This window comes from Vulpes lagopus, chromosome 6, assembly GCF_018345385.1.
Source record: "Vulpes lagopus strain Blue_001 chromosome 6, ASM1834538v1, whole genome shotgun sequence".
NCBI classification, from domain to species: Eukaryota; Metazoa; Chordata; class Mammalia; order Carnivora; family Canidae; genus Vulpes; species Vulpes lagopus.
In genome coordinates this window covers 11780500-11807697 of record NC_054829.1, presented here as the reverse complement: position 1 = coordinate 11807697, position 27198 = coordinate 11780500, and the positions used below count along the sequence as shown (strand labels likewise).

Below are 27198 nucleotides of genomic sequence, written 5' to 3'. Positions count from 1 at the left end.
GCTTCCTGCATGGAGCTTGCTTCTCCCTCTGCTGGTGTCTCTGCCTCTCTCTCTGTCTCTGTCTCTGTCTCTCTCTCTCATGAATGAATAAATAAAATATTTTTAAAAATATTACAAATGAAAAAGACAACCACAGGTGCTGTATGACAATTAACAGATAATTAAAAAACATGAACAACTCCATGCCAATAAAATTTAACATTTACATGAAATGGACATATCCTGAAAAATATATGCCATATATATTTTAGCTTCTATGTTATCCTTGGCTTAATAAAAGAATAGAAAACCTGAATATCCTGGAATCATTTTTGTAAAAGCATCAGAAGTCTTTCTATAGAAAAAAGACCAGCCCCAGATGGTTTTACAGGCAAATTCTACAGAAACTTCTTATTCTAGAAACAGATAATTCCAATCTTACCCAAATGATTCTAAAACACCCAAAAAAGAACTACTCCGACTCATTTTATGAGCCTGGCCCAACCGTGATGCCAAAACTGGACAAGTATACAATGAGGAAGGGAAATTACAAGCTATTTCACACATGAACAAATATAAATGTTCTAAAAAAAATTAGTAAACTGAATCTACTAAAAAAAGCTAATTTGTCACGATCAAGTTGGGTTTATTCTAAGAATGCAAGGTTAATTTAACATTTAAAAATAGCAATTAGTATAAAATTCATAGATCAAAGGAGTAGAACCATATAGTCATGTCAACAAATACAGAAAAAGCATTTGATAAAATTCAGTATCAATTCATGATTTAAAAAGATGAACTCTTAGCAAACCACAAAGAAGGAAATTCTCTTAACCTCTTAAATAGTACCAATAAACAAATTTGTAACAAATACAATCCTTAATGTTCAATGGTTAAACATTCAAAGAATTTTATTCAGCTATATTGAAGGTCCTACCTAGCCCAGTATGGCCAGTTTTAAAAAAGTTGAAGGATTAGAGATAAATTAAATTTTAATTATTTCAGATAGAAGTCATTGTTAGTATAGAAACTCCAAAGTTACCTACATGTAAATTGTTAGAATTAACAAGAGTTGAGTTGAGTTGTTGGGTCAAAAAGAATATACAAAAATCAGCTGCCTTCCTATACAACAGCAACAAGTAGATCATAAATTTGATAAAGAAAAAAAAATTCTGCAGATGCCTGGGTGGCTCAGTGGTTGAGCATCTGCCTGTGGCTCAGGGTGTGATCCCAGAGTGCCACATTGGGCTCCCTGCATGGAGCCTGCTTCATGGAGGCCCTCTGCCTGTGTCTCTGCCTCTCTCTCTGTGTCTCTCATGAATAAGTAAATAAAATCTTTAAAAAAAAAAAAAAAGAAAAGAAAAAAATCTGCATATATACATTTTTTCAGGTAACCAGGCATAAATCTAGTAAAAATGGGCAAAATATAAGAAAAATTGTAAAACTTCATTAAAAAGTATTTTTCAAAGACTTAAGTAATTAGGTATAATGGCTATAGATTAGGAAACTGTCATAAATAATTCTCCCCAAGCTGAGCTATTAGATTAAACGTAATTCCAAAAATTTTTTTTTTGTGGAATTTGACAAACGTGATTCAAAAATTTGTATCAAATTTGTGTTCTCAAAGACCTGAGAATAGTGACAGCACCTTTTTTTTTTTTTTTTGAAGATTTTATTTATTTATTTGAGAGAGAGAACAAGCAGTGGGGAGGGGCAGAGGAAAAGAGAGAGAGAGAGAGAGAAGCAGACTCCCGGTTGAGCAGGGAGCCCAACGCGGGGCTCTATCTCAGGACCTGGAGATCATGACCTGAGCTGATGGCAGATGCTTAACTGACTCAGCCACCCCGGCACCCCACCATAACACTCCTGAAGAGCAAGAAACAGGGATGGACCTACCTCACAAATAATAAAGTTGTGAGAATGCAGAAAGTGGCAATCATACATTGATGGGCACCCCCATCCCCACATATATGGGCATTTAAGACAAATGTAGCTCTGTGGGGCAACAAGAAAAAGGAGCTTTTCAGTACATGATGCTGGGACAATTGGGTATCCATATGGGGAAAACCAACACTGAATCCTTCACACCTTACATACATAAGACAGTTATTTCCAGATGGACCCTTAGATTTAAGTGTGAAAGGTAACACAGGAAAACTCTTAGAATATAACTTAGGGGACTATCTTTGTGACCCCAGAGAAGGGAAAGTAAGGTTTCTTAAACTAGATGCAGAAAGTACAATCCATGAAGGAAATGACTGATAAATTCAACTACTTTGAAAATAAGAACTTCTATTCATCAGGAAACTAGTCATGGATTAGAAGATTTTTTATAACACATGTAACCAACAAAAGGACTTGTAACCATAATATTTAAATAAATTTTATGAATTGGCATAAAAAAAGTCAACCCAATTAGCAAGAGGAGAGACTTTTCCCTGTGCTTCACAAAACAGGAAAGCTAAATGGCCAATAAACAAATACAAAGCTGTTCAAGCTCGTCATGCCACTTCAACTCACAATGTGACACCATGAACCAGCAACCACACTGCCAAAAATAAGTCTGAAACACAGGGTTTTGGTGCCTGCAGCCACATAGGCTCACAACCCCTTTGGAAAGTGGTTTGAAATGATCTGGTAAAACTGAAGATGCACATATCCTCCAACCAACAGTCTCCCTCCTAGGTGATGCCCAGGGAAGTACCTGCACATGTGCACCAGGACACCTGCAGGAGTATCTACAGTAGCTTTTTTCGTAACAGCTGAAAAGTGAAAACCACCTGTACATCCATTTACAACAGACTGGAAAAATACGTCATGGTATATCTTTTTTTAAAAGATTTTATTTATTTATTCATGAGAAACACAGAGACATAGGCAGAGATACAGGCAGAGGGAAAAGCAGGCTCCCTCCGGGGAGCCTGATGTGGGACTTGATCCCAGGACCCTGGGATCATGACCTGAATCAAAGGGAGACACTCAATCACTGAGCCACCCAGGTGCCCCATGTCATGGTATATCTATGAAAATACAATGTATTGGTGTAAAGGAATAAACTGCTGCTGCATGCAATAAGGATGAACTTCAGGAACATGTCAAGCAATGAAAGCAAACACATATAAGGATATATGCAGTATAATTCCATTAAAAATGTTTAAATATGCAACACTAGACATTATTATTTGGGAGGGTGAACATATATGGTCTAGAAACACAAGGGAATGCTCCACCTAGAATTCAGGATATGGGTAACATCCTGTGATGTTAGAGAGGTAAGGAGATAGGATAGACAGGGGCACACAGGAAATTCATAGGCAATATTAATCTTTTTCTTAAACTAAGAAGTCAGCATCTGTATTAGTTGTATTATTATTTTAAATATATGTAATAAAGATCCTTTAGCTTTTACTCAATATTTAATAACAATTTTATTTATTTTTTATTTTTTTAAGATTTAAAAAAAAGGCAGAGGGAGAAGCAGGCTCCCTATGGGGAACCTGACGTAGGACTCAATTCCAGGATCTCAGGATCACGGTACCAGCAGAAGGCAGACGCTCAACCACCAAGCCACTCAGGTGCCCCAATAACAACAATTTTAAAGGATTCTAAAATACCATATTTGAGAACACTGGAGAAGAACTAGTCATAGGGATAATACGAATTCCTACCAACTAGTGAGTGGTTACCATTACAAATGCCTACATGCACTAGCTCAGACAGCTGAATGTCCTGGAGGGGCAGCTGGCCTCTCAAGTATTACCGATCCTTACTGTCACCGGGAAATGAAAGAAGTTGGTGTTTAAGAGGGACCAAAAGGATCTTGGCATCAGGCTAAGAGGCTTGGTCAATCAAGTCTCTGTTCAACAGTTTAATTGTCCAACGGTTAAACAGGCCTCAGTCCAACTGTGGCCGTGGCTTCCACATCCAATGTGGCAGGTGCCGAGGAAACATCAAGCACGCCCTCAGTCTGTGTATGGCGGATGGGACACAAGACACAACGAGGCACTCCCGGGCTTCCAAGAGTCCGTGGTTGTGCAGGAGGCAAGCTTGTCACAAACAAACAGATACTACTACTTGGCATTCAGGGACAGGTGCCCGCATCATCTTGTTTGGGTTGTTGAAATGTTTTACCCGGGCTTGGAACAAAACCACGAGAACCAACTACATCTGGCCCCAACTTTTAATAAAGTATTCTTAGGGAAGAAGTTTCCCATCACATAGGAAGAAATACAAATATTTAAAAAGCAAACAAGTCATCGGCTGCTCTCAGACCTGTTGCCATATGCTTTGCTTTTTTGAGCTTACAGCTTAACATTAAAATAACAGGCTCGCATTCCTCAAATATCTCTACTGCTGTTCCTTACTGATTCTACTTGAAAAGGCTGTCAGCTGCTGTCACTTGGAAGTATTACCATATTAGCCACCACTGTTTACTGCTCCCTGCATGGCGTGGCTATTAGTTTAATAAACCTCTTCTCAGATGACACCACAGGCTGTCTACACAGGAGACACATGCGGGAGTCTAACATGTACTGAAGGTGTTAGGGGTGGGAGGCAGGGAACGCTGCTTTATAAATGTCGATGAGAGAAACGGATTTCAGTTGCATCAGGTTGTCCTTTAGTGTGGGGTAAAGGAAAGTGCTCTAACCACGTTAAGATCCCCTGGGCTAACCAGTCTTGGATGACACCCAGAAATACACTCGGTGTGCAAAAGAGCAAGTTGGAGGCCTGCGAGAAGCGAAACGCTGCAGCAAAGCTCTTTAATTCACTCGGCACAAATAACCAAACCTACAAAAGAAATCTCTAGTCAGAGGTTTTCGGGATTATAATGAGATTTTTTTCTCGATGGGGAGAAGAGAAGTGCCTTTTTCACTTGAAGACAAAGAAATGTTTGTCATGGAAATGTGTGAACCAGTTTTCCAAGGAGAACTGCTGAAACGCGCTGATTAAAAACAGTGAGGTGATGAGGCAGAGAAATAAAGCCAAAGCTGATCCACTTACAATTTGCCGCAGCACTGATTTGCCCCAGTGAGGAGAGCTGCCCCAGCCTACATTCCTGTCCTCCCGGGCTCCCCCCCGGTTGCCCCCGCCCCACCACTGACCCTGCCAGCTCAAGCGGAGTGTTTACTGTTTCTGGCCACTGTGTACTGGTTACCAGGCGACCCCACTGAGGATAAAATGGGAACCAAGGCACCCACACGACAATGTCCTTCTCCACAAAGCCTACCCAACATGCTTGGATTGAGGGATTTAGAGGAATGCTGGGGAGATATGCAGACAATCGTGCCCATGGCAGTTTCTACTGGCAGTTTTTAGGTTAGGCACAGATATGAACTGATTTATTTAAGGAATTCTACTTCCCAGAGGATAAACCATGGCACCAAGAGGTCAGGAACCTCGGATGGAAGTTGCCTGCAACAGGGTGGCCACCTGGACCTAGCGGAAAAGCCTCTGGTCAACGAGGACAAATAAGCCAGGAAGCATGTTCCGGAGGCTTCAGTCACTGGAGATTGTTCAGTCTAACCTTTGCCATCTCCCTGTATATCCGCATGAGCACTTACTCAATATTCATCTTCAAACTGACTTTACGACAACTCGTTTCCACAATCAGTAGTCTCCCCCTGACCAATAACTTCCAGAACTCATGCTTTGATCCTCAGGTGTATTTTTTCCTAAAGTGCATTTGAAAATGTAAAACTACTATGATAAAAATGTTCACCCACCGTCCATATAGAATCAGCTAGTTCACCAATGGTCCACTCTGGGAAAGACCTGATAAAGACCCCATAGGTTATCTTTAAACTTAACAAGGGCGACCTAACAGGCTACATCTGTTTCCAAAGATCGTGGAAAAACAAGAACAAGGGAACTTTGGACTATGTATCCTCAGGATATCCACGAAGGACTGAACTTATTTAGATAGAATGAAGGAGGGAGGGGAAGAGTAAAACAAAAGGCCAGGAGCACTTACATAAAATTCTCTGGATATTCACTCAGGGCCATGTCAATGATATTCAGAGCATCGTGGTAATGCTTTTGTGCAGACAGTAAGAGGGCAAGGAGGTGCAGGGAGTTGGCATCATCACCTTGAAGTTGAAGAGCTTGGCGGACGTACCCCAGAGCCTCTGGGATCTGGTTTAAAACAAAATCATAAAGAATTTTAACAGGTGCGCACACATGCTCAGGTGCAGGTGCGCACGCACACACACGAGGAGCTACCATCTCAACGTCTGATTCTCTGTAAATATCGAAAGTCCTTTCACCCTGTGCCACATTTAGATTTTAATCTTCATGACAGCCCCGGGATATCAACCACAAACACGCAGACAGATGTCCTCTTCAAGCGGCAGTGTGACCTGTGGAGTGATGCAAGAGGCTCTGCTTCTCTGTAAAATTGCCAATACCCACTCTTTTGTGTTTCACTAAAACACAATTTCCCTTTTCCCACAAAAGTGATGTACTCTTGATTATACCCAAGATAATTTCCCTCTTGGTAGAAACACATACAAGTTGCCAGAGGTTGTTAGTGGAATTAAAGTGACTTAGCTGAACTTGTCTCATTTTTTTAAAAGTGTATTATCAAACTAAAGTACCTAACAGGTTACTACAAAGCCTTAAACAGAGCTTTCCAGACGACCTGACACCTGTGAGCCTTTCCAGGTTCCTTTGTCCTGGACATCTCCATTAGACATCAAGGAAATATGCAAACAAACAAACAAACACCCCACACCTTTCCAAACTACAACCCAAAATAACTCCATCCAAGAAACAAATTGCAATGCCACATACAAAGCAGATGTATCCAAATTCAAAGAGGACCAGATACAACCTTAACCTTTAAAATGCAAGGGTTGTTCAAGACTTTCTTTAAAAATCATCCAAGCACTGGGGTTGATAAAATGCATACATAATGGATATTTGAACACCCGAGATTCCATGCAGGTTTAACAGTAACCAGGGAGAATTAGAACCTGACACTGGATCTCGAAATAGAGTCTCGAGGACTGAACCATTCTTACACAACCGCCCCGGGGACTCCTTCCTGTCCTCTCCCCACCCAACTCCCGTCCTCATATGGGACCTCTTCTCAGCACCCCTGCCTCTTTCCAGTTCTCAGTAACCTCACTCTGTTAGGAAGAAGCCAGAGCCTCCCAAACCTCTTTGTTTTCCTCTCTGAGATCCTATTTTTGATGGATTTAAGTTATGAATGCTGGCTGCAGGGGCTCTCTGCCACTGACCCCTAGCATCAGGTTGTCACAGCCAGGGGAAGGCTCATCCAGCCTGGCCCCCATTTACAGGGAGGAAGCCCAGGAGTCCAGGCACGTGACAAGGTTTGAGCATTGCCATCTAGCTATTGAGTGACCAAGACAAGAGTGGCTCTAGATCTTTTGATTTCTCTCCTGTCTCCTCCTCCTGCTCAGATGACATGGGCTCTAAAGGTAAGAGGGCTATGGCCCTGGGCCCCTGGCCAGCACGGACACACTTCCACAGAGGTCCGGTGTCCTTACGCTGTGGGCCTGCAGCAGTGGCAGCTGTACCCACGAGGCCCCACCCATGTGTCCTCTCCTCAGGGTGACGCCCACGGTGTGAAGAGCACCCAGCCTACTGTGACAAGGAGGCTCGAAAGGCAGGTACACTCATGGTGTCCATCTGCAGGGGTGAGCAGAGCCATCAGGGACAGATACAGGGTGGGATAAGACGTCCTTAAGGGAGAGCTGACTTGAAGGCATTCAAAGCTTCGCTGAATGAGCATTACCGGCTGCCTAACACACGCCAGGCCGTGTTCCAGCTGCCGGGACCAAGAGATGAGGGTGATGGAGGAGGGCCCCTGCCTTTCTGGAAGTCTAGGGAAGAAGACAGATCCTGAACAGGAGAGCCGAGCAGGGGGAAGGGGAAGGGTAGGCCACCTCAGGATGGAGGCTTCACGCAGAAGGTGCGAGAAGCTCCCAGTGGCGGGGGAACCAGCGCACAGCTGTTGAAGTAGCAGCTCCCGTGGGTCTAGCTGAGAGCCCCACCAGCCAGGCGACAGGGCCTGTGCAGAGGGGGCGTCTTGGTTTCCTCGGTCCCCAGGTCACCACTGGAAGCCACTCGGCCATGCCATTCCAAGGCCTGCAGGGAGTCAGAGGCATGCCTGTGGCCCGGGCCTGCCCGGAGATGGCGTGTCCGGGGTGCCCGGAGATGGCGTGTCCGGGGACTGCCCTCCGCTTCACCCTCCAGTCAGCACTCAGGAATGTGCTGGGGTGACCACCAGTGTCTTGCACCTGCTGGGCGGGCAGGCCTGTAGCCAGAGCCTCAGAGCAGCTGGGAGGGGATGGGAGGGTCTGAGAATGGCAAAGGCAGCTTTTGGAAGCTGCCATGAGGAAGACGAAGGCCAGCAGAGCTGTGTCTCTAGCAAGGAGAATGCTGCAGAGTCCTGTATGTGGGGGAGGGAGCCCTCGTGAGTGCCTGTCTCCCACACCTCCCGCCCACACCTGCAGGACCTACCGCCTATTACCGGTACCTTCCGACAACCAGTGGCTAATGCCCCATGGTGCAGCTCGGCACTAGGTCTACCACCAAGGGCCACAGGCCCTTGGGTTCAGGGCACGTGCCATGTGCTACATCCCACGAAGCCCTCAGCATCTCCAGGTCTGTGGACTTCATCTCCCAAAGCAGAGCCTGGGACACCTGTGTCTTCGCAGCAGGTGCTCAAACTGACCAAAACCACCAGTGGCTGTGCTGTGAGGAGTCAGCTCCCTCCCAGAAGAGGCCCCGGCTCCAGGTCCATCTCAGGAGAATAAAAAAAGACCAGCTACTGCCTCCCACAGAGGCGATGGAGGAGCTGCGTCAAGATGGGACACCCACCAAGTTTAGGAAACACGAGAGATACTGACCTGTCTGGAGATGGCAAGCTGCAGAGCCAGGTAGAAAGCTGCTTGGTGATCTGTAGGTGATAGGCTGTGGGCCCTGAAAGAGTACAGATGTGGCCATTAGTACGCAGGACAGGCCATTCTCCCCTTCCTAGCCAATGGTCATTCACATTTGCAGTTTGACGTCAAGGCTACATATTTAACTATGTGATGTTTCATTTAAACTCTTTTGTCCACTAACAAATGTCACGCATTCCCCCCTCATGACATGGACAGGTATGACACAGAAGCACATGTCTGTGCTTTGTCTAGCACCTGAAATGGCAGCCCTTGATGCCTGGCTTCGAGGCGGAGCCTGGAGGTGAGGAACCCACAGCCCCTGGGATCGGATGCCCACCTCTGGCAGACGCCTCCCTTGGGCTGAGCGGGAGAGGCCCACATGTCATGCTGGGACACGGTGAGGTTACGAGTGTACTTGGCAGGGCGATGGCTGCTTTGGTTAAGTTTTGGCTTGGCCTTAACGCTACTTCATCCAAATTTCTGGATTTCAGAGAAACCATATGAAAATCAAAGACCTGGCTTTGCTTGTAAAATGAGGTTTTGGTTTTTGATGAACCATGGGAAGAAAAGGATTCTCATTCAGTCTTTTGAAGCTTCTACTAAGTTCCATGCAATTTACTAATGTAGTCTGTGTAGCTGTGGCACGTAGGACTCTGCAGCCAGATGCTAGGCTTGGTTTTACTAACTGGCCTTGGACAGTGGATGGGAAGAGGCCGCCCTGGCCTCCTACTTGATGGCAAACATAGTCATTCTTGCATTTATGTGGAAATCACTTGCATTTTACCAAGCCTAACTCAAAATGTGACTACATAGGGGACACAATTCTGCATTTAAGATTCTGGGAGGAAGAGGAAAACTTTAACTTACTTTAAAGGCACCATGGGAGGGACACCTGGGGGACTCAAGGCATGATCCTGGAGCCTGCTTCTCCCTCTGCCTGTGTCTCTGCCTCTCTCTGGGTCTCTCATGAATAAATAAATAAAATCTTAAAAAAAAAAAAGGTACCATGGGGCAGAATAATTACAAATGGGGAGGGGGGACAGATGGTAAACAACCTTTTGTGCTCTTCTGTCAACACTCTGTGATTAAAGGAGGATCTTTTACCAGCAGAAAACAAATTTGAGATAAAAAAAGGAAGCCAAACCATTATGGATTCAACTGCATCAAACATGCCAAGGGTGGCTTTCTGTGGTAATAAGGCCTTTTGCTGAAACTGTCTGCTGTGGAGAAAAAGGCTCAAAAGTCTTCCAGGTATTTGGCATCCAGAAAATACTAAGTCTAACAATTAGGGCATTGTTTAGGCAAATGTGGTAGGTCCAGTATGGGACTGGGGAAGAACGTGGTGGTGGGGTGGGGGTGAGGTCAGTCCTTTTATTAATCTCAACAGCAAAGCACCTCAACTCCCATTCCTGGGGAGGCTTCATTAGTGACCTTGCCTCAGGACACAACCTTAGTTTAAGAGGCGGAAACCAGTTGCCTGTGTTGCCCTTTGAAATATCTTATTTCTATCAAAGGCCTACTCAGTGGACTCCAGTTTTTATTATTTTACAGGTATTGGTTTTCCATGAATTTGTACATCAAAGAATTTTTTTTTCCTTCAGTGTTCATAAAAAAGTGAGATCAGGATGTCATCATGGTTTCTCTCCCAATTACTCAGGGGAAATGAATACAAAATTAATTATGAAGAGACTTTGAATTATTTAGCATTCTTTATCTTATCTTCTTTCACAATTGATAAAGTCATGTTTCTACAACCGTCAAAAAAAAAAAATTTCCTCAGGGCTTTAATTTTCTCAGCCCCATTTAGATTTGCCACAAATGAAGTTAAATCAAATCATGGCTGCCTCTGCCCAACACCAACCAAGGGAGATGCTGGCGATGTCCTGTTGAGTTCAGGGAGTGGGTGGAGGTAGTCCTGACCAAAGGCCCCACCCTGGCCTCATCAAATAATGATTAACTGCTAGCCACAGCACTGTGAAAGGAAGTCTGAATGGAAAGTGATAGAAATCTCAGCATTTCTGGGGTGTATCAGGACAAACACTGAAGAACTGCCAACCTGACCAATAATGGATATCCAACTGTCAGGTTTCTAAGGAGACACAACCTAAACATACACATTTGAAAAATTTTACTTCAATAATTCCACTAATGAATTAAGCTGACCACTTTAGCCTATGAGAGAAACAAAGAGATAAAGATAATGCCCAAGAAAGCCAGAGAAAATGCAGTGAGGAGATCATGTTGTAGACTCCAGAAAACCTGCTTCAGTCAGGCAGAAGAGCTTTAGCAGCTGGGCTTCCCATGGCACAGCCATGCCCACAGAAAACCTGCTCAGCAGAAATCAGCAAGCAATGCAGGCGAGATGAAGGACGTTAGTGATCTTAAAAATTGCAAGCCTGCTAGACTCTGCTTATGGATTTTTTTTTTTAACGTAGGCTCCTCACTTGGTATGGAGCCCCAGGCAGAACTTGAACTCATGACCCTGAGATCAAGACTTCAGCTGGGATCAAGAGTCGGATGCTTAACTGACTGAGTCACCCAGGTGCCCCTCTGTACATGGATTTGAAGCAGCCTCATAACTCCAATCTCCTACAGTGAGCACCTGGTGAGGCTGCTAAGAGAAACCCAGAGACCTAAAAATGTCAACACAGGGATGCTCACAAAGCACTTCCCTTGTCAAAGCACCTCCATCTCCATTAAGTCAATTTCTCTCCCATGAGGAAAGAAAGGATTATCAGACTGCTGTCTCCCTGATGTTGCCCATCTAACCACCTACCTACTCATCCATTCATCCATCTACCCAAGTCATTCATCCATCTGTCCCTCTATCCAGCTGTCCATCTGTCCACTCATCCATCATCCATCTACCTACCCTAGTCACCCACCCATCCACTCATCCATCCATCCATCCAACCACTCATCCATCCACCCAACCACCTATCTGTCCATCTACCATTCATCCATCCATCCACCCTAGTCATCCATCCATCCATCCATCCATCCATCTATCCATCCACTCATCCACCTAACCATCCACTCATCCATCCATCCACCCTAGTCACCCATTCACCCACCCAACCATCTAATCATCCACATTATGCAGTACTTCCTGTGACGCCAGGACCTGTCTAGCCACTTGGGAAGGCTAGAAGTGAAAAAATTATACAAGTGTCTTTCCTTCAGGAGCTCCCCCAGCCCCACAGAGGGGGAGACCCAAAGTGACCATTACCGTGCAGTGGGAGCAGGCCCTGAGAGAGGTGTGTTAGGCTGTTATTGGAAAGCATGGATGGGCCACTCAGGCCACCCAGTTAACAAAAGACAATGCACTGAGATCACTCCAGTGCTCTCCTAGACTCTGGTTCCAACATCCTCTAGAGTTGACCCAAGAATACAGAGAAGACTGACTAACTTGCACTTGGCCCATAAGACACATACCTTGTAACAATAACAACTACAGTTTATAAAGCATCTACTATTAAGCATCCTAAGAATATCCAGCAAAAGAGTTCAAACCAGAAGTGAAATCTGCAGGCCTGGTCTCCCTACCATTTCATCCTGCTGCCTTGTTTGGCCAGTTCTTGAGGTCTCTTTAGTCCTGATTACAGTGGACATGGGATCAGTGTGTTATTAAGAAAAAAAAAAAACCTGATGAAAGTTATTACTCAGGAACCTCCCTTTAGTTACACCCATAAGATGACCAACTTGTCCCAGTTTGCCCAGGATTTTCCTGGTTTTAATATGGAAAGTCTCACATTCTGGAGAACTGCCCAGTTCCTGACAAACTGGGATGGTTGGCCACTCCATGTACACAAGACATACCACGTTAACTTCAACTCAAGCTAGGAGGGGGAGAGGAAAAAAGGAGCAAGACTGTACACCCTGTGCCACTTTGTGTGACAAACATGAATGATATCATGTCACCCCTTCCTTTGGAGGAGCCCAGATTTTTGCACATGGTTAGGTCAAGTTGCTGAAGCATGCTCTCAACTCTTTTCAGGCTTGCTTTCTCTGGAGGATGTGAGAGCCCACAGAGGTAGCCACTCAGATCAGTTGTGCATCTTCAGGAAGCTCTGTAGACGACACTGTTTTTCCTCATGATACTTCTGTACCAGGCAAAGGAGCTGGTTCAGCTGCTTGAGCTGAGTGTAGAAGTCAACAAACAGCTGAGGGTCTCAGCATTAAAATGCAGTCATGCACCTGAGATGTCTTCAAAAATCACCTTTGTGAATCCACTACAGAGCAAATCTTTCTGCATTCTGACTCTGGTCATAATTAAGAGGTAATTTTCACATGTTCTAACTATAAACCCATCCCTTTCTTTTTTTAAAGTAGGCTCCATGCCCAACTTGGGGCTCTGAAATCAAGAGGTGCATGCTCCAGACCAAGCCAGCCAGGAGCCCCAACCTCATCCCTTTGGAGTTAACACAGTTTTCTCTTTAAACAAAAAATTGTCAAATAATAGTAGACTTCATAGTAGAATTGTGGGGAGAAGATTTACAATACACAGGAAATAAGTACTTCTCAGCCAAGCGGTTTTTAAATACCCATTTACATTTAAGAAGTAATGTAAATCATTTTTATCTATTTCAAATCATTCCCTTATAGATTTTTCTTTTTAAAGTCTACGATGCACTAGAATAGTTTCAGGTAATGAATGCACTTGAAACAAAATAACTTGACTCCTACGAAAAATATTACTTATTTCACACAAACCTAATTTAGGTTAGCTTTCCCTGATACGATCACGTAGGTTAGCAGGGTTTTATGACTCTTTATTCTCAAATGAACTAGTATTTCTAAAAATCTCTTTGAATTGAAACCTAAGTAAAAAAGGAACAAAAAGGAATTTCAGGCCAATGGAATGGCTGTTATATAACACGAAGTTACAAATTCTGGCAGCTCAAGACAGACCACCACCACGGCTGTTTTTAGAGAGCTGGTAAGATGTGCTGATTTAAGGAAAGTGAAGCAGATGTGATGACCGTTTTCATAGGCATCCATGTGTGGGTTTTATAAACCAGGGCTGGAGGACGTAAAACTCCAAATCATTTGAAATGGAAATGCTTTCCACACTCCATGCTGAAGAACGTTAACAAAAGCTTAGCACAGGGATAGGAGGTCTGTTTGCAGATGTCAACTGGTACTTCGTGCCATTAACCAGTCCGGGGCTGGCAAAGCGAAGAAGTTGTCAGCAAGCCTGCTAGGCAACCAAAAGAAACCAGACAAGAGTCCCTCAGTAACTGAAGCCAAGGGATCATGATTTCATGAAAACACAGGGACACGTGTACTGTGACACATCTGCAGGCAACCCCAGTTTTAAGGAAAGAAATTGAACGAGGGTTATTAGGTATTGAGAGGGCCTCACGAATTTTTCAGGTAAATTACTAAGTTTCGAATACGATTTCAAGAGGTCAATGCAACTCAGATATATTTAAGGTGGCAGGATCAATACCCATTCAAGATTTGACATCATGGGGCTATCCTTTCAGGCAGTGGTTCATTTGGGTGATTTATTATACCTGCAGGAAGAAACAAATTAGGGTGGCGTGGCAAAGGATACAAGGAAGGCTGAGCGGGGGTCAAGAGACCTCGACTCTCTCCTGACTGCAACAGCTCTGTGACTCCGGCAACTCTCTTCCCTCCTGCCCCTCTTAGTCCCTTCCTTGCAGTTACGTACTGCTTGTTCTGTCTGCATTGTTAGCACAACGACAATCGGGTTTAAGGAGGGACAGGAAAGAGCATTCAAGCACTCTCTAATTGTAAGGTATGCTCCTAATTTCATGAAAATCGTAATGAGGGAGACAATCACAGGTTTATGGAGCACAGCAGAGGTGCTGGGTCCTGAGACTTGCTGGCCTGTCTTGGCACAGCATTTCAGAAACTATCCTAAAAATCTGGCTTTTTTCATTTCTTCATATAAAAATCTGGAGTGTGACATGTAAAAAAAAAAAAAAAAAAGAATGATCCCTCTCCTAGGTGCTGACAATTGCCTTTAATAAAAGGAATCATCTCCCTAGACATGCAAGTATTATATCCATCTTCTTAGAGCTGAAATCATTTCATTAGGAATGAATAACATGTCCCCAAATGGAAAAACAGAGTAAGGGTGCAGGTTTACGTGGCAACAAGTGAGGCAGCAAGTTTTGATACTGTATGTTCAGTGCTTTGAGATGAAAGACTCCCAGGGGGAAAACACTGTTTACATAATCTTTATAAATATCTCTTCTTTTTATACTTATCATACTTTGGTGTCATTATGCACAGCCGAGTGAAAAGATGAACTCCCACTCACCTCTGAAATGCAAGAAGCGCCTTTCTCTGTAGGACCTCCTGCATCCCTCGCAAAGAAGCTAAGAAAAGGGTTCAATTAGTCAGTGGCATGGAAGATCAGGAGAGTTTCTGACAAATACAAAGCTCATCATAAAAACTATACATTCAACTGGATGAAAAGCAACACATTTCTGGTGCCTGTGTGCTGTAGGCCTATCTAGGCGCCAGCAAATGAAGCCTAGACCAACCCCAGACACTTGCACTCAGTGAGCACAACTGTGAAGCCATCATTGCCAAGGGGACAGTAGGAGCTGGCTGGTCACCTTGATTCCCTAGGCATAGGGGTTTGTTGTCAAAGGCCAGGTGGGAACTCTAGAGGGGAGGACATCTGCTTTCTCAAGCGCAGGCATGTGCTCCTGCGTAAGGACTGCTTCTACCAGGTGGCATACAAGGGGTTCAAGCCCCCGTGGGGCTTCAGATCAGATGGCCTTCAGAGTTCCTTCTGGTGTGGAGAAGCTATGATCCTGGCCAAGGTAACTAGCTTGATGCCATAGAAGGCCCATGTAAGTCACACTGGACAAAATCTTGATGTAAACACAATGGATACAACAGGTAGACCCAACACTGATACTAGACGATCAGCTGAGAAGTGTGAGGCCATCTAGCCATGAGCCCACATTTCCCCTGGATCGAGCATGTGAGAAATGGCTCCCTCTGGGTCTGTTGGGGGAACTGTAGAGGCACTTTTTACTGGGGATAAGAGCAAAAGTCTCAGAGGAACCACTTACGGTTGGAATCGAAGAGGAACCCAGGAGGCCCTAACACTGCCCCACTTGCCACCACACTGAGAATGGTGGAAGTCTGTCCCAGAGGGCCAGATGCGGCCACGGCCACCGCTAACCTACACCAACAGCGATTAAACAAGAGAGAACCTCAGGTGGCCCAACTGAGCTGTGAATGCAAGATGAAGATCAACACGGTCGGGCAACTGTCCCAAAGTTACAAGGCTAATTAGGGATTAGGGTCCAGGCTAAGACTCTATATGGATAAATATCTGGCCTTAAACTTATCCTGCACTGAAAGTCTACTATAGTTAAAACAACGCACTGGGTGTTGCCAGGATAGCATGTGCACATGAAAAATTAGCCAAAAAAGCCATTATTGAAAATCAGCTGATATGCGAAACTTCTCTAAGGTTCTCTGATATTTTAGGGCAGAGGAAAGGCAGCTTTGGGGTAATTTGTAAAAGAAACAATAGCAAAACTGAAAAGAAAGAAAAGGGAAGCGGATACTAAAAAATCAGGAGAGTGTTTTCTCTTGGGGGGGGGCGCTGTGATGGGGAGAGGGTGCATGCAAAGTTCCCCAGGTGGCTGGCAAGGGTGGTGACTGAAAGGTATCTGCTGTATCCTAATTCATTAATGACACATTTGTTTTTGAAAAAAAGTTTTTGCATTCATATCATATTGGACTACAACATGCAAAAGAAATACTAAGAGTTGAGGAAAATAATTTATCAATTTATACTTCCTGCAAACACATAACTGAAAACTTCATTAATTATACAAAACACAATTAAGATTTTTTTTTAAAGCCAGAATCGCCACATTGTATCTACATCCAAAAATGCATGTCACTGTGTGGGTGTTTGGAAAGCTGCTGCACTACATGTATACATATCTGTGAACTAAGATGTACTAAAAGAGAGGGAGCATTCTGAGGAATCGAGGGAAGCTTCCTGGAGGAGGCTGGTCCTAACCTCTCCCACATTCCTGTGCCTCAGAGCCTGCATCTACTCCCACGGGGGCAGCCCAGCCAAGTGCTGGGGCAGGTACAGGTGTGGGCTGGGTTAGGGGACTGTCTCTCAAGGCCCTGCTCACCTTCACCTCACAGTGGATGCCCTGTACCTGTTAGCCGGCATCACCAGCACAGTGCACCTGGTGCACAGCACCTGTGTCCCACCCATTTTGGACACACAGGGTGGCAGTGGTGGCAGGTCCCCATGTGATGGCACGCCCTGAAGACCCAGCTTACTCATTTGGGCCTCCTGCCACAATCCTCCGAGGGGACTGTGAGGACCCTGCAGGACAGACTCAGGCAGCCCAGCCCTGAGGCTCCCAGTTCCCATAGAGTGGGACCTCTCTCACCGTCGGTGGCCTGCAGGCTGTACGTGAGCCCCAGAGCTAGGTAGCCTTTGGCCTTGAACTCTGACGTTTTCTCTCCTGCATCAACGACGGTTTTGGCAAACTTCTCGGCCTCTTCCAGCTGAAAAACCAGACAAGTTAAAAACAACAACAACCTGCAGAGTTTCGGACATGAGTTCCCATAAGCATCTGCTGCCAAAAACAGATTTCTGATGAGTCACTGTGAAAATCACTCCCAAATCTTCCAGTTCCACTGTGGTGATTCTGTTTTCTGTATTTGAGCCTCTCTGACAGTCCTCGGGCTCCCACCTTGCCTTGCTCCTTCAAAGGTTTCCTTACTGCTTTTTTACCTCCTTTTCCAGAGTCATTTTCATTCTTGGTAGGGTTCTAGCTTTTTCATCTCTATTTTTCAATAATTGGTTTTGTAGTTAGGCTTTGGGTATTCAGAAGTGAATTACATATATATATATATATATACACATATACATGTATATGTATATAATAAACTCCTTGACACTTTTTGTATCTGGGTTCTTCCTTTTTAAATGATGACAAAAAGAATACATATAGGCTTGGATTCTCTTTCCTACAAGCTGTTAGAATATTCAGAACTCCCATCTATTTATTTTACAACGCACAGCCCATGGACCTCACATCAGCAGGTTCCAATGAGAAAATGCACACCTGTAAACTACACCCACAATAAGACCTTTTGCACAAGTCACTAGAAGCCAAATAATAAGATTTGTTCCTTCAAATGTGGCAAATGTTGATGTCATTGAAGCCAGATGAGAGTACCCGGGAGTTCATCATACTCTACTTTTGTGGTGTTTAGAAATTTTAATAATAAAAATGTTAAAAATATATACAGAAAAGATTTGTTATGTCTTAAAAAAAATAAAAAAGAGTCCGGTTTATTTTTGGCCTTAGAGAGATCTATGTGATAGCCATGAACAATGCCAGAGCTGGAAGGGGCGCGACATAGCCATCGCTGGAAACCGGCATATTCAGAACTGAAGGGTCTGGCCCGCTCCTTGCCCACTGCTCGAGGCTGCCCGCATTGTTCCCTAGCTTAAGGCACCAAAGTTTTGAATCCTGCATGGACCACACGACACCTTCGCAGCTGTGAGTTTCAGGTGAGAGCCTGCTCTTTGAAAAAGTCTTCTTCCTTCCACATTTTCCTTGGTAAAATTTAGCAGAAGTAGAACACTTTCTCACAGGGCTTACTTTTATCCTGCTGGGTGAAAATAAATGGAAAAAAACAGGCAGCAAGGGCCCTAATGGTAAAAATCCTTAGCAAGGCACCATGGTCTTTTGAGCGAATTCTTCTTATAATTAATCTTGATACTGAAGTTGAAGAAAAGAAATTAAAACTGGATCGTATGTAGTCATTATCCATACCACCACCTCAGTGGTTAGTCTGGGTCTTTCTATATTCCACTCAAATGGTATAGTTTTGAGGTACTAGGCTGGTTACAAAGCAGACTATTATTCCCAAATTCAAATTTGAGCAAGAATACCTGAAGAGGAAAGCCTCTGTGAAGGAAGACAGATGAGCATGGTTGGTTTCCACATGAGCTCAAGTAGAGGAAGACTGCTTCATAGAAAACTCAGCTCTGCTAGGAGCGAGTCAAGTGGTGACATACACCTGTACAGTCCCACATCCCTTGCGTACAGTAAGACTTATGTGAATACGAATTCCGATTCTATTTTATCGATTCTACTTTGGAAGCACATTCCCGTGACAAAGAACACCAGGAGTATCCAGGGAACATGATTCCTTGGGGTCCTAGAATGGGTGGGAGGCCTCGGGGCCAGAGCTCTGAAGAGCCTTGTTTTTGTGCAGCTGATGAATTGCTACTATGTTCACTCAGTGCCTGGAGGTGGAAAGCACTGGCAGTCCTGCCTGTGAGCACAGGGCCCCAGCCCTACTCACCCAGTGAAGGGAGCCCATGCACAGCTTGGCGGCGAGGAGTGGGATGGTGGCATCGTCGGGCTTCAGACGGATACACTCTTTCAGTACCTTCACGGCACGAGCAGACTTGGCAAAAGGAGATTATTTCTGTGAAACTCAAAGTTTTTGAAGGAAACCAAATACTAGGGCCTTCCCTGAGGGGTTCTGGTTAGGATATCCTCTTAATGAGGCTTTTCAATCTTGAGCCCAACCCAAGGATGGTGACAACCAGAGCTTGGGACACTTGAGTGACAGGGGAGTAAACCGTGGTTAGAACAAGCAGAGCTGCTTCCCTGGAATCACCCTCATTTTTTCTTCCTTACTTGTGTAAACATTTGTAAAAATAAGAAAAAAAAGAGACAGTGAAGGCTAATTATGAAAAATAAACTATATAATAGAGCACACTATACTAAATTTTCATCTCTACTTGGTCCAAATAATCTCATGTCTCAGATTTGATAAATCACTAAATGGCTTGAATTAACAAGAACAATGGCTCCTGCCTTTATTACATATGTACGGCATGAAGGGTGCTATACCATGCATCTCGTGGGTATTGCCTAATTAATCCATAACAGTTCTGTGAGGGAGGTGCTGTTATGCTGCCACTTGGCCAAGGAGGAAATGGAGGTACTAACTAACCTGGCCTGGGTCAAGTTGTGAGGACAGCTCTAGGCCTCAACTACAGCAGCCAGACCCCACGGCCCACCATTTCAACCAGTACCACACACTACCTGATGTGATACACTCTAAAGACAACTGATGATGCCCCACCCTCCAGGAGTACATTTATGCTTGCAAGTGAGCCAAGGGTCTGTGTGAAGAAGCAGCCTTGGTTTAAGCCCTGTCCTCACATGACAAAGTTACAAGGGCCAGAAGAGACAAGTATTTCAGAATTTCTCTTCTCAACGGTATGTCCATGCTGGCTCCCATATCATTACATTTGATGGTTCTTTTATAAATGACCACAGGACAGGTTCATATAGTTGGTTTAGATTTCTACAAGGAATGATATCACCCCTTGCAATCTCAAGACAGGAAGCGCTGACCGAGAGGGTGCATCACCAGGGGCGACTCACTTTTCCCGCTGCCATGAGAGACAGAGCAAACTGGTACCAGAGCTGGAACTCCTCAAAGGCAAACTTCATGGCTCTTTCCAAGCACTGGTGAGAAGGAAGAACAAAGGCAGACATGTGAGCACTGCCAGGGCCACAAGTGGACAAGTGTGAGTTTGTGTCTACACATATCAAGTCCTACAAAATCCACCTCTCTCTCTTTTTTTAAAAGATTTTATTTATTTATTCATGAGAGATAGAGTGAGATGCAAGACCCAGGCAGAAGGAGAACATGGGGAGCCTGATGCAGGACTTGGGCCCAGGATCCTAGGATCACAACCTGAGCCGAAGGCAGACACAACCACTGAGCCACCCAGGCATCCCCAAATCTACTTCTCTTAAATGCTTAAAACATAATCCTCCCCCAAGCCCCTCCTGAGGGACCTGCTAGAAGCCAGGACCATCCACAGTTGACTAAAACACAATCCTTGACCTCAAGTAGTTTTTCATCCAATACAAAAGAAAGAGGCAGGTACACAAGCAACTGCAACTCAAGGACCTGACTGCGAAGTGCCCCAAGAATGGGAGAGTAATCGCAGAATTCAGAAATGGCATCCTAGAAAAATACTACTTAGGTTGGGCCTTGATTAACGAGAAAGAAAAAAAAATGCAGCTATTATTTGGAAGAGGGGGGTGTGAACAGAGACGTGGAGGTTAACAGGGTGTGCTCTGACTCTATGATGGCAAGTGACCCAATATAAACCTAACTTAGGGCACATGGGCAGGAATGGGTGGAATCAGGCACATGGGCCCACGTTGCTGAGAGTCTGACATGTCAGCTGGAAGTCTGACATGTTCCATCTCCCTCCTCCATCCCAGCTTTGGTTCTCCTTCCTCTGTATCCCTCAAGTTCATAACTGTATGTTAAGTCACTGTCTTCACTCTTCTTGCCCCAGCCCAGCCATATCTCACTATGGGAGACGATCAAGGGCAGAAATCCTGACTCCTCTGTCCCCTCAGTGCCTGCTTGGATACTCTACAAATACACTTTACTCTCTGTCAGTGAGGGGCCTCTGGTTTCTGCCCAGAGTCATAATGATCACATCAGAGTTGAGGAAGATCATTTGGGGTGGGGAGGGAGGAGGGTTGTGCAACCAGAATGGGGACAGACCAGGAATAAGGTACAGAGAATGGTCCAGGGATATCAGAACCAAGGGACAGAACCAAGAAATGTGTCTCAGTTAGAAGCAGCAAAGACAGGACACCCAAGGAAGAGGGTCGGATAGATGGTGAGGTGTAGGGACTAAAGAAGGCCTTCAAAGTCTTTGGCCCATATACTTAGGAGCAAACCCATGGCAGAGAAGACCCTTGTGTATGCACATGTGTGGATGTGTGTTTTTATGAGAGAGAAAGAGAAAATTTCTAGAATAAAAGGAGAATGGAGAAGAAAAGTTTCTTTATTAATGAGCTTATGGTAAGCAATGTGGTGAGCTTGAAGTGTTATGTGGTGACTTACTGGAGATAATTAGAGATAGTCTGAGGCCTCAAGAGAATATCTAACAAAAGACATACATTTGAGCTGAAAGAAATTAAGAAATTAAGAAATTAAGTGGAAACACATCCCATGTTCATGGACTGGCAAACAATATTGTTAAAATGTCAGTACTACTCAAAGCGATCTATGGATTCAACACAATCAATCCTTATTAAAATCCCAAGGGCATTTTTTTTTTTTTTTACAGAAATAGAAAAACCCATCCTAAAATTCATGGAATCAAAAGGGACTCCAAATAGCCAAAACAATCTTCAAAAGAACAGAGTTGGAGGACTCACATTTCCTCATTCCAAAGCTTACCTCAAAGCTACAACAATCAAAACAGCACAGTACTGGCATAAAGACAGACCCCAAAGAATTAAAGGCAGGGACCCACACAGGTATCTCTACATCGAGGTTCATGGCAGCATTATTCACAAGAGCTAAAAACACAGGAGGGACCCAGGTGTCCATAAACGGATGAACAGGCAAACAAAACATGATGTAAGCATACAATGAATATTATCTCGCCTTAAATTCATTCTTAAAAAAGATTCATTTTTTTTTTTTTTAGAGTTTGAGAGGAAGAGAACACACTTGAGCTGGGGGGAGGGGAGAGAAGCAGATTGAGATCACGACCTGAGCCGAAATCAAGAGTTGGACCTCTGACCAGCTGAGCCACATAGGTGTCTCTATCTGGCCTTAAAACGGAAAAGGGGGGAAATTCTGACACGTGCTACAACATGGATGGACCTTGAGCATGTTATGCTCAGTGAAATAAGCCAGTCAAAAATATCGTATGATTCTACTTGTATGAAGTACTGCAGTCAAAATCACAGAGGCAGAGAGCAGGATGGGGGGCTCTGGGGTGACGGCAGTTAGGGTTCCCTGGGGAATGAGTTCCAGTTTTACAAGAGGCAAAGCCTTTTGGGGCTGGGACAGTGCTGATGGCTGCATGACACTGTGATTATATTTAACGCCAACCGAACTGCACACTTTAAAATGGTCAAGGTGGTAAGATACGTATTTTACCATAATAAAAATACCTGGGGAAAAGCACATTTGAGAAAACAGTTGACACTGTCAGAAGAGGTTGGAGAACATCAGAGGAGTGCTCCCAGGGAGGGCGGCTGGGGCAGGACCTGGGAAGCATCTCTACCTGGGGGCCAGGAAAGGAGACACAGATAGGGTCGCAGGCAGGCTCCAGAAGGCAGAGGAGAGCCCCCTCCTGGCTGTCCCACGCAGTCACTATTCTCTTTGCAAAGATGGGATGAAGTGGGTAGGGAGCAGAGACACCCAACAGGGCTGGGAGTTTTTATTTATTTTTTTTATTTTTAATTTTTTATTTTTTTAATTTTTTTGGCTGGGAGTTTTTAAAAAGGCCACACAAGCTTTAAACAACTGCAGGGTGCAGAATGCTGACGTCAGGGTCACCTGGGAGGCTGGGGTGTCGGGCACTGGCGTCTGTGGCACCGGCTGCCAGCTGTCCCTAGTGATGCTCCGTGGCCAGCCGGGAGCGGAGGGGGTGATGATGGGAGTCTCGGGATTAACGGATGTACACGTGGGGGGGGGGGGGTGGCGTGGCAGGGAGGCGGCTGGGGACCCACAGAGTGGGTGACAGACTGCAGGAAATGACAGAGGTGGTGTGAAGAGGTGGGAGAGAATTTCGGGGTGGTATTTACACAGAAGGTTCCCCCAGATAGTATGCTAGCTGGTTTACTGTGAAAACCTGCCCTCACAGAAGATTAGAAAGTGAAGCAGTTAGCAGTTAATAAGCACAACCTGTATGCCTCGTGATACGATGGGATGGGCACCTGCAGATCCCAAGCAAGATCCCAAGCAAGATCCCAAGCAAGATTAACACTTGGCCCCTCACTTGGATTGGCAGCTACCTCCTTAGCCAAAATCTGGGGGGCGGACATGTGACTTCATCCAGGACAATGTGATGCCAGCAGAAGCTGCTGGGTGAGGCCGAGGGCAGGGAGGTCTCTAAGAGGAGGATTTCTCAGCTGGTGCACACCGTGCCCTCCCCTGGGATGCACACTCCGGGCTGGAGGTGGGGTTGCCAGGCACGGTGGAGCTCAAGGATGAGGACCACTCTCTAGAATGGCTGAGCAGAAAGTGAGAAAGCGCTGGGTTCCTGAGGCCATGATGTGTGGCGGCTGTGACTGCAGCCTTCCACCAGACTTGCTGTCCTGGGAGGAGAAATTCTCTATTTGGTTAAGTCACTCTGGGCTGGTTTTCTTAATAACATCTGGCTACACTGCTCACTTACACAGACACTAAATGGCAGAGCTGGGATCCAAACCTGACCTCAAAGCCCGCTTAATGGCTCTGCTCTACCGATAAGAACAAGAAGCCTTTAAGAAGCCCTCGTAGTGCCTTTAAGAGGCATCCTGCGAATAAAAAACGAAAGCCTCTCCCTTGAAAAGATCAAGTAGGCAAGACGGCAGAGGGGAGACCTGATCCCGGTGTGATATAAGGAGAGTCTGGAAAGAAGTAGGGGGGGGGATGGATGCTTTGGAGAGAGCACCAATGAGGAAGAGCCAACAGTGCCTGGAAACTGAGTTGGGGGATAAGGGATGGTGGGGAAGGAGGAACCAGGTATGATGATCACATTCCTGGAGTGAGGCAAAGGAGCCAGTGTGTGCAGAAGGATGGAGATGACGATCAAAAACGAGGTTTGTCCTAACAGCTCTACGTAACCAGCTCATTGCAATAAAGCCACTAAGTACTTAAATATATACACAGAAACATTTAAATGTTTAAATGCTTTTCTTCCTCCTTTTGCTAGGAGGAATGATAAATATCAACTGTTTTCCCGATAAACAAAAGGAGCTCAGCCGCTGAAACAGACTGTTCTGAATCAGAAAGCTAGATGCTATAAATAAGTGTGCATCCTTATTTTCTGTTGTGCCAAAGGCTAACATACTCATTATACTCACTGAGAAACACTTCCTGGAAGCCTAATTGGTATAGAGCTCAGTCCCTGTTCTACCAGCCATGGTACCAGGAAAATACCAGCTCTCGGAAAGAGCAGACCCAGAGGATTCTAGGGCTATCAGGGAACTTGGGAACATCCAGCTGAAGTCCCCAAGGAAAGGACATTTGTCATCTTGGCTTCCTCTCACCTCAAAACTCCTGATGTTTTGTTTTGTTTTGGGAGTTGGTGTGTGTGTGGGATACCCTAGATAGCAGGAGAGCAGCCTCTGCCTGCCAGTGAGAAAGCCTTGAATGAAGGAAGCAGGAGTGTGTCACATGACCCAAGCACAGCCAAGCAGATGCTCCTGCCAGAGCGTGGGGTCTAGAGCTGAGACAGGAGCACCTGGGATGTTTGCCGTTCCCAGTGACTGGGCCTAGGGGCCACAGTAGCAGCAGAGTTGGTGGAGGCCCTTGAGTGAATGGTGTCCTCCCAACTGGGGTCAGGGCCCTTGGCTTCTTAATTTCTGCTCATACCCATTCTTCAGCCTTCTGTGGATCCTGTGAGCAGTACCCACGGATGAACGCCTTTTCTGCTTGAGTGAACGAACGACTCGGGTTCTGCTACCTACAACCAAGGCCCTGAAAGTACACCTGATCATATGCTTCAGGCTCTTAGAAACAGCCCCTGCCACCTAGCCCACGGGCAGTCATAATATTTCTGCTTGAGAAGCTTCTAGAATAGGGAATTCACAATCTGAATAGTAGCTAGAAGTCAAGTCAGGCACCCTCTGTGTGGATTCTGCGCAAGCCCATTAACCTCTGTATCCAGACTCCTCACTGCAAAATGGGAAATATAATTGATGTAGTGGGTTATCAGGAAGATTAAATTAGTTAATACATATAAGCAATAACAGTACCTCAGATGGGAGCTGGAGCTACTCAGCACCAGATAAAGGTTAACTATCAGCTGTTTTTGAAAATTTAACATTTAAAAAAATATTTTATATATATATTTCTAAGAGACACAAAGAGAGAGGCAGAGACACAGGCAGAGAGAAAAGCAGGCTCCATGCAGGGAGCCTGATGCAGGACTCAATCCCAGGACCCCAGGATCACACCCTGAGCCGAAGGCAGATGCTCAACCACTTAGCCACCCGGGCATCCCCCAAAATTTAACATTCTTATATTAAGAAAGAAACTGTATGATATCTATCACTTTATCTAAAAGAAAAATTTGAATATTAAAGTTCAAATCCATCTCAGAAATAAACCACTTATTCTACAAAATGCTTCCTCATCTCAGGATTCAATATGAGATCCTTGAAAATAGGGCACAACTTTACAAAACCTGACTAGAATGCACATTTACTATTTTTTTCCTTAACAAGTGGTATGGACTGAATGTCTGTGTCCCACACTCATGTTGAAACCGAATGCCCAATACAATGGTGTTAAGAGGTGAGGCCTCTGGGACGTGATCAGATCATGAAGGTGGAGCCCTCAGGAATGGGCTTAACACCTTCATAAAAGAGGGGAGATCCCTTGCCCCCTCCCCCATGGGAGGACACGGCGGGGAAAAGTCCACCGTCTGCAACCTAGATGGGGACCCTCACCAGACACCAAATCTGTTGGAGCCATGATCTTGGGCTTTGGTCCTCCAGAACGGTAAGAGATAAATGCTTACTGTTTACAAGCCCCCCAGTCTGTGGTATTCTGTTGTAGTAGTCTGAAGGGGCAACAAACCTGCGCACTGACCGTGCAGCCAGGAACCTTTTTTTTTTAAATTTCTTATTTATTCATTTGGGAGAGAGAGAATGAGCTGGGAGAGGGGCAGAGGCAGAGGGACAGGGAGAAGCAGGCTCCTTGCTGAGCAGGCAGCCTGATGCAGGGCTTGATTCCAGGATCCCTGGATCATGACCCGACCTGAAGGCAGATGCTCAACCAGCTGAGCCACCCCGGCACCCCACCAGGAGCTGTTCTGACTGCTTTACAAGAACTGCCCCATGCTCGTCCTACCAACCCTACAAGGGCCAGCAGGCATAGTTATGGTCCTCCATTTACAGATGGGGAAATGGGAACGCAGACTCGAGTCTGGGGTCCTCCGCGTGACTCTGTAGGCTCTCAGTGAGGTGGTAGATGAGGCAGGACCTGAACCCCGGTGGTCTGGTTCCAGAGCTGGAGCTCCGAACCACAACCTTCTCCTGCCTCTGCAACTTTAATTACAGACATGCCACTCACGCTTCACTTATCAGGCCCACTCATGCTGCATAAAGCAAACTATAGCTAAATAAAAGGCCCCTAAAAATGCCACATGTTCCCTGAACTATTTTGGAGATTCAGCAATATTTTTTTACCGCTAACAGGGCTCTTGCTTCCACGGCCTCATTGGGATCCGCGAGGCCACACAGCACAGAGGCCTTTCCAGCTTGCAGAA

At 45.2% G+C, this 27198-nt stretch overlaps 1 protein-coding gene across 4 annotated transcripts in view; it reads right to left on the bottom strand.

The window, feature by feature from the left end:
• Positions 1-27198, bottom strand: part of TTC7B (tetratricopeptide repeat domain 7B) — a 252364-nt gene that overhangs the window by 82273 nt on the left and 142893 nt on the right. For all 4 annotated transcript variants that reach the window (XM_041758870.1, XM_041758871.1, XM_041758872.1 and 1 more), the window contains exons 10-15: positions 20333-20416; positions 19236-19340; positions 17303-17420; positions 15181-15238; positions 8853-8925; positions 5951-6111 (exon numbers count right to left, since the gene is read on the bottom strand). In XM_041758870.1, coding sequence (XP_041614804.1) covers positions 5951-6111; positions 8853-8925; positions 15181-15238; positions 17303-17420; positions 19236-19340; positions 20333-20416 — 599 coding nt within the window. The remainder of the gene's footprint in view (positions 1-5950; positions 6112-8852; positions 8926-15180; positions 15239-17302; positions 17421-19235; positions 19341-20332; positions 20417-27198) is intronic.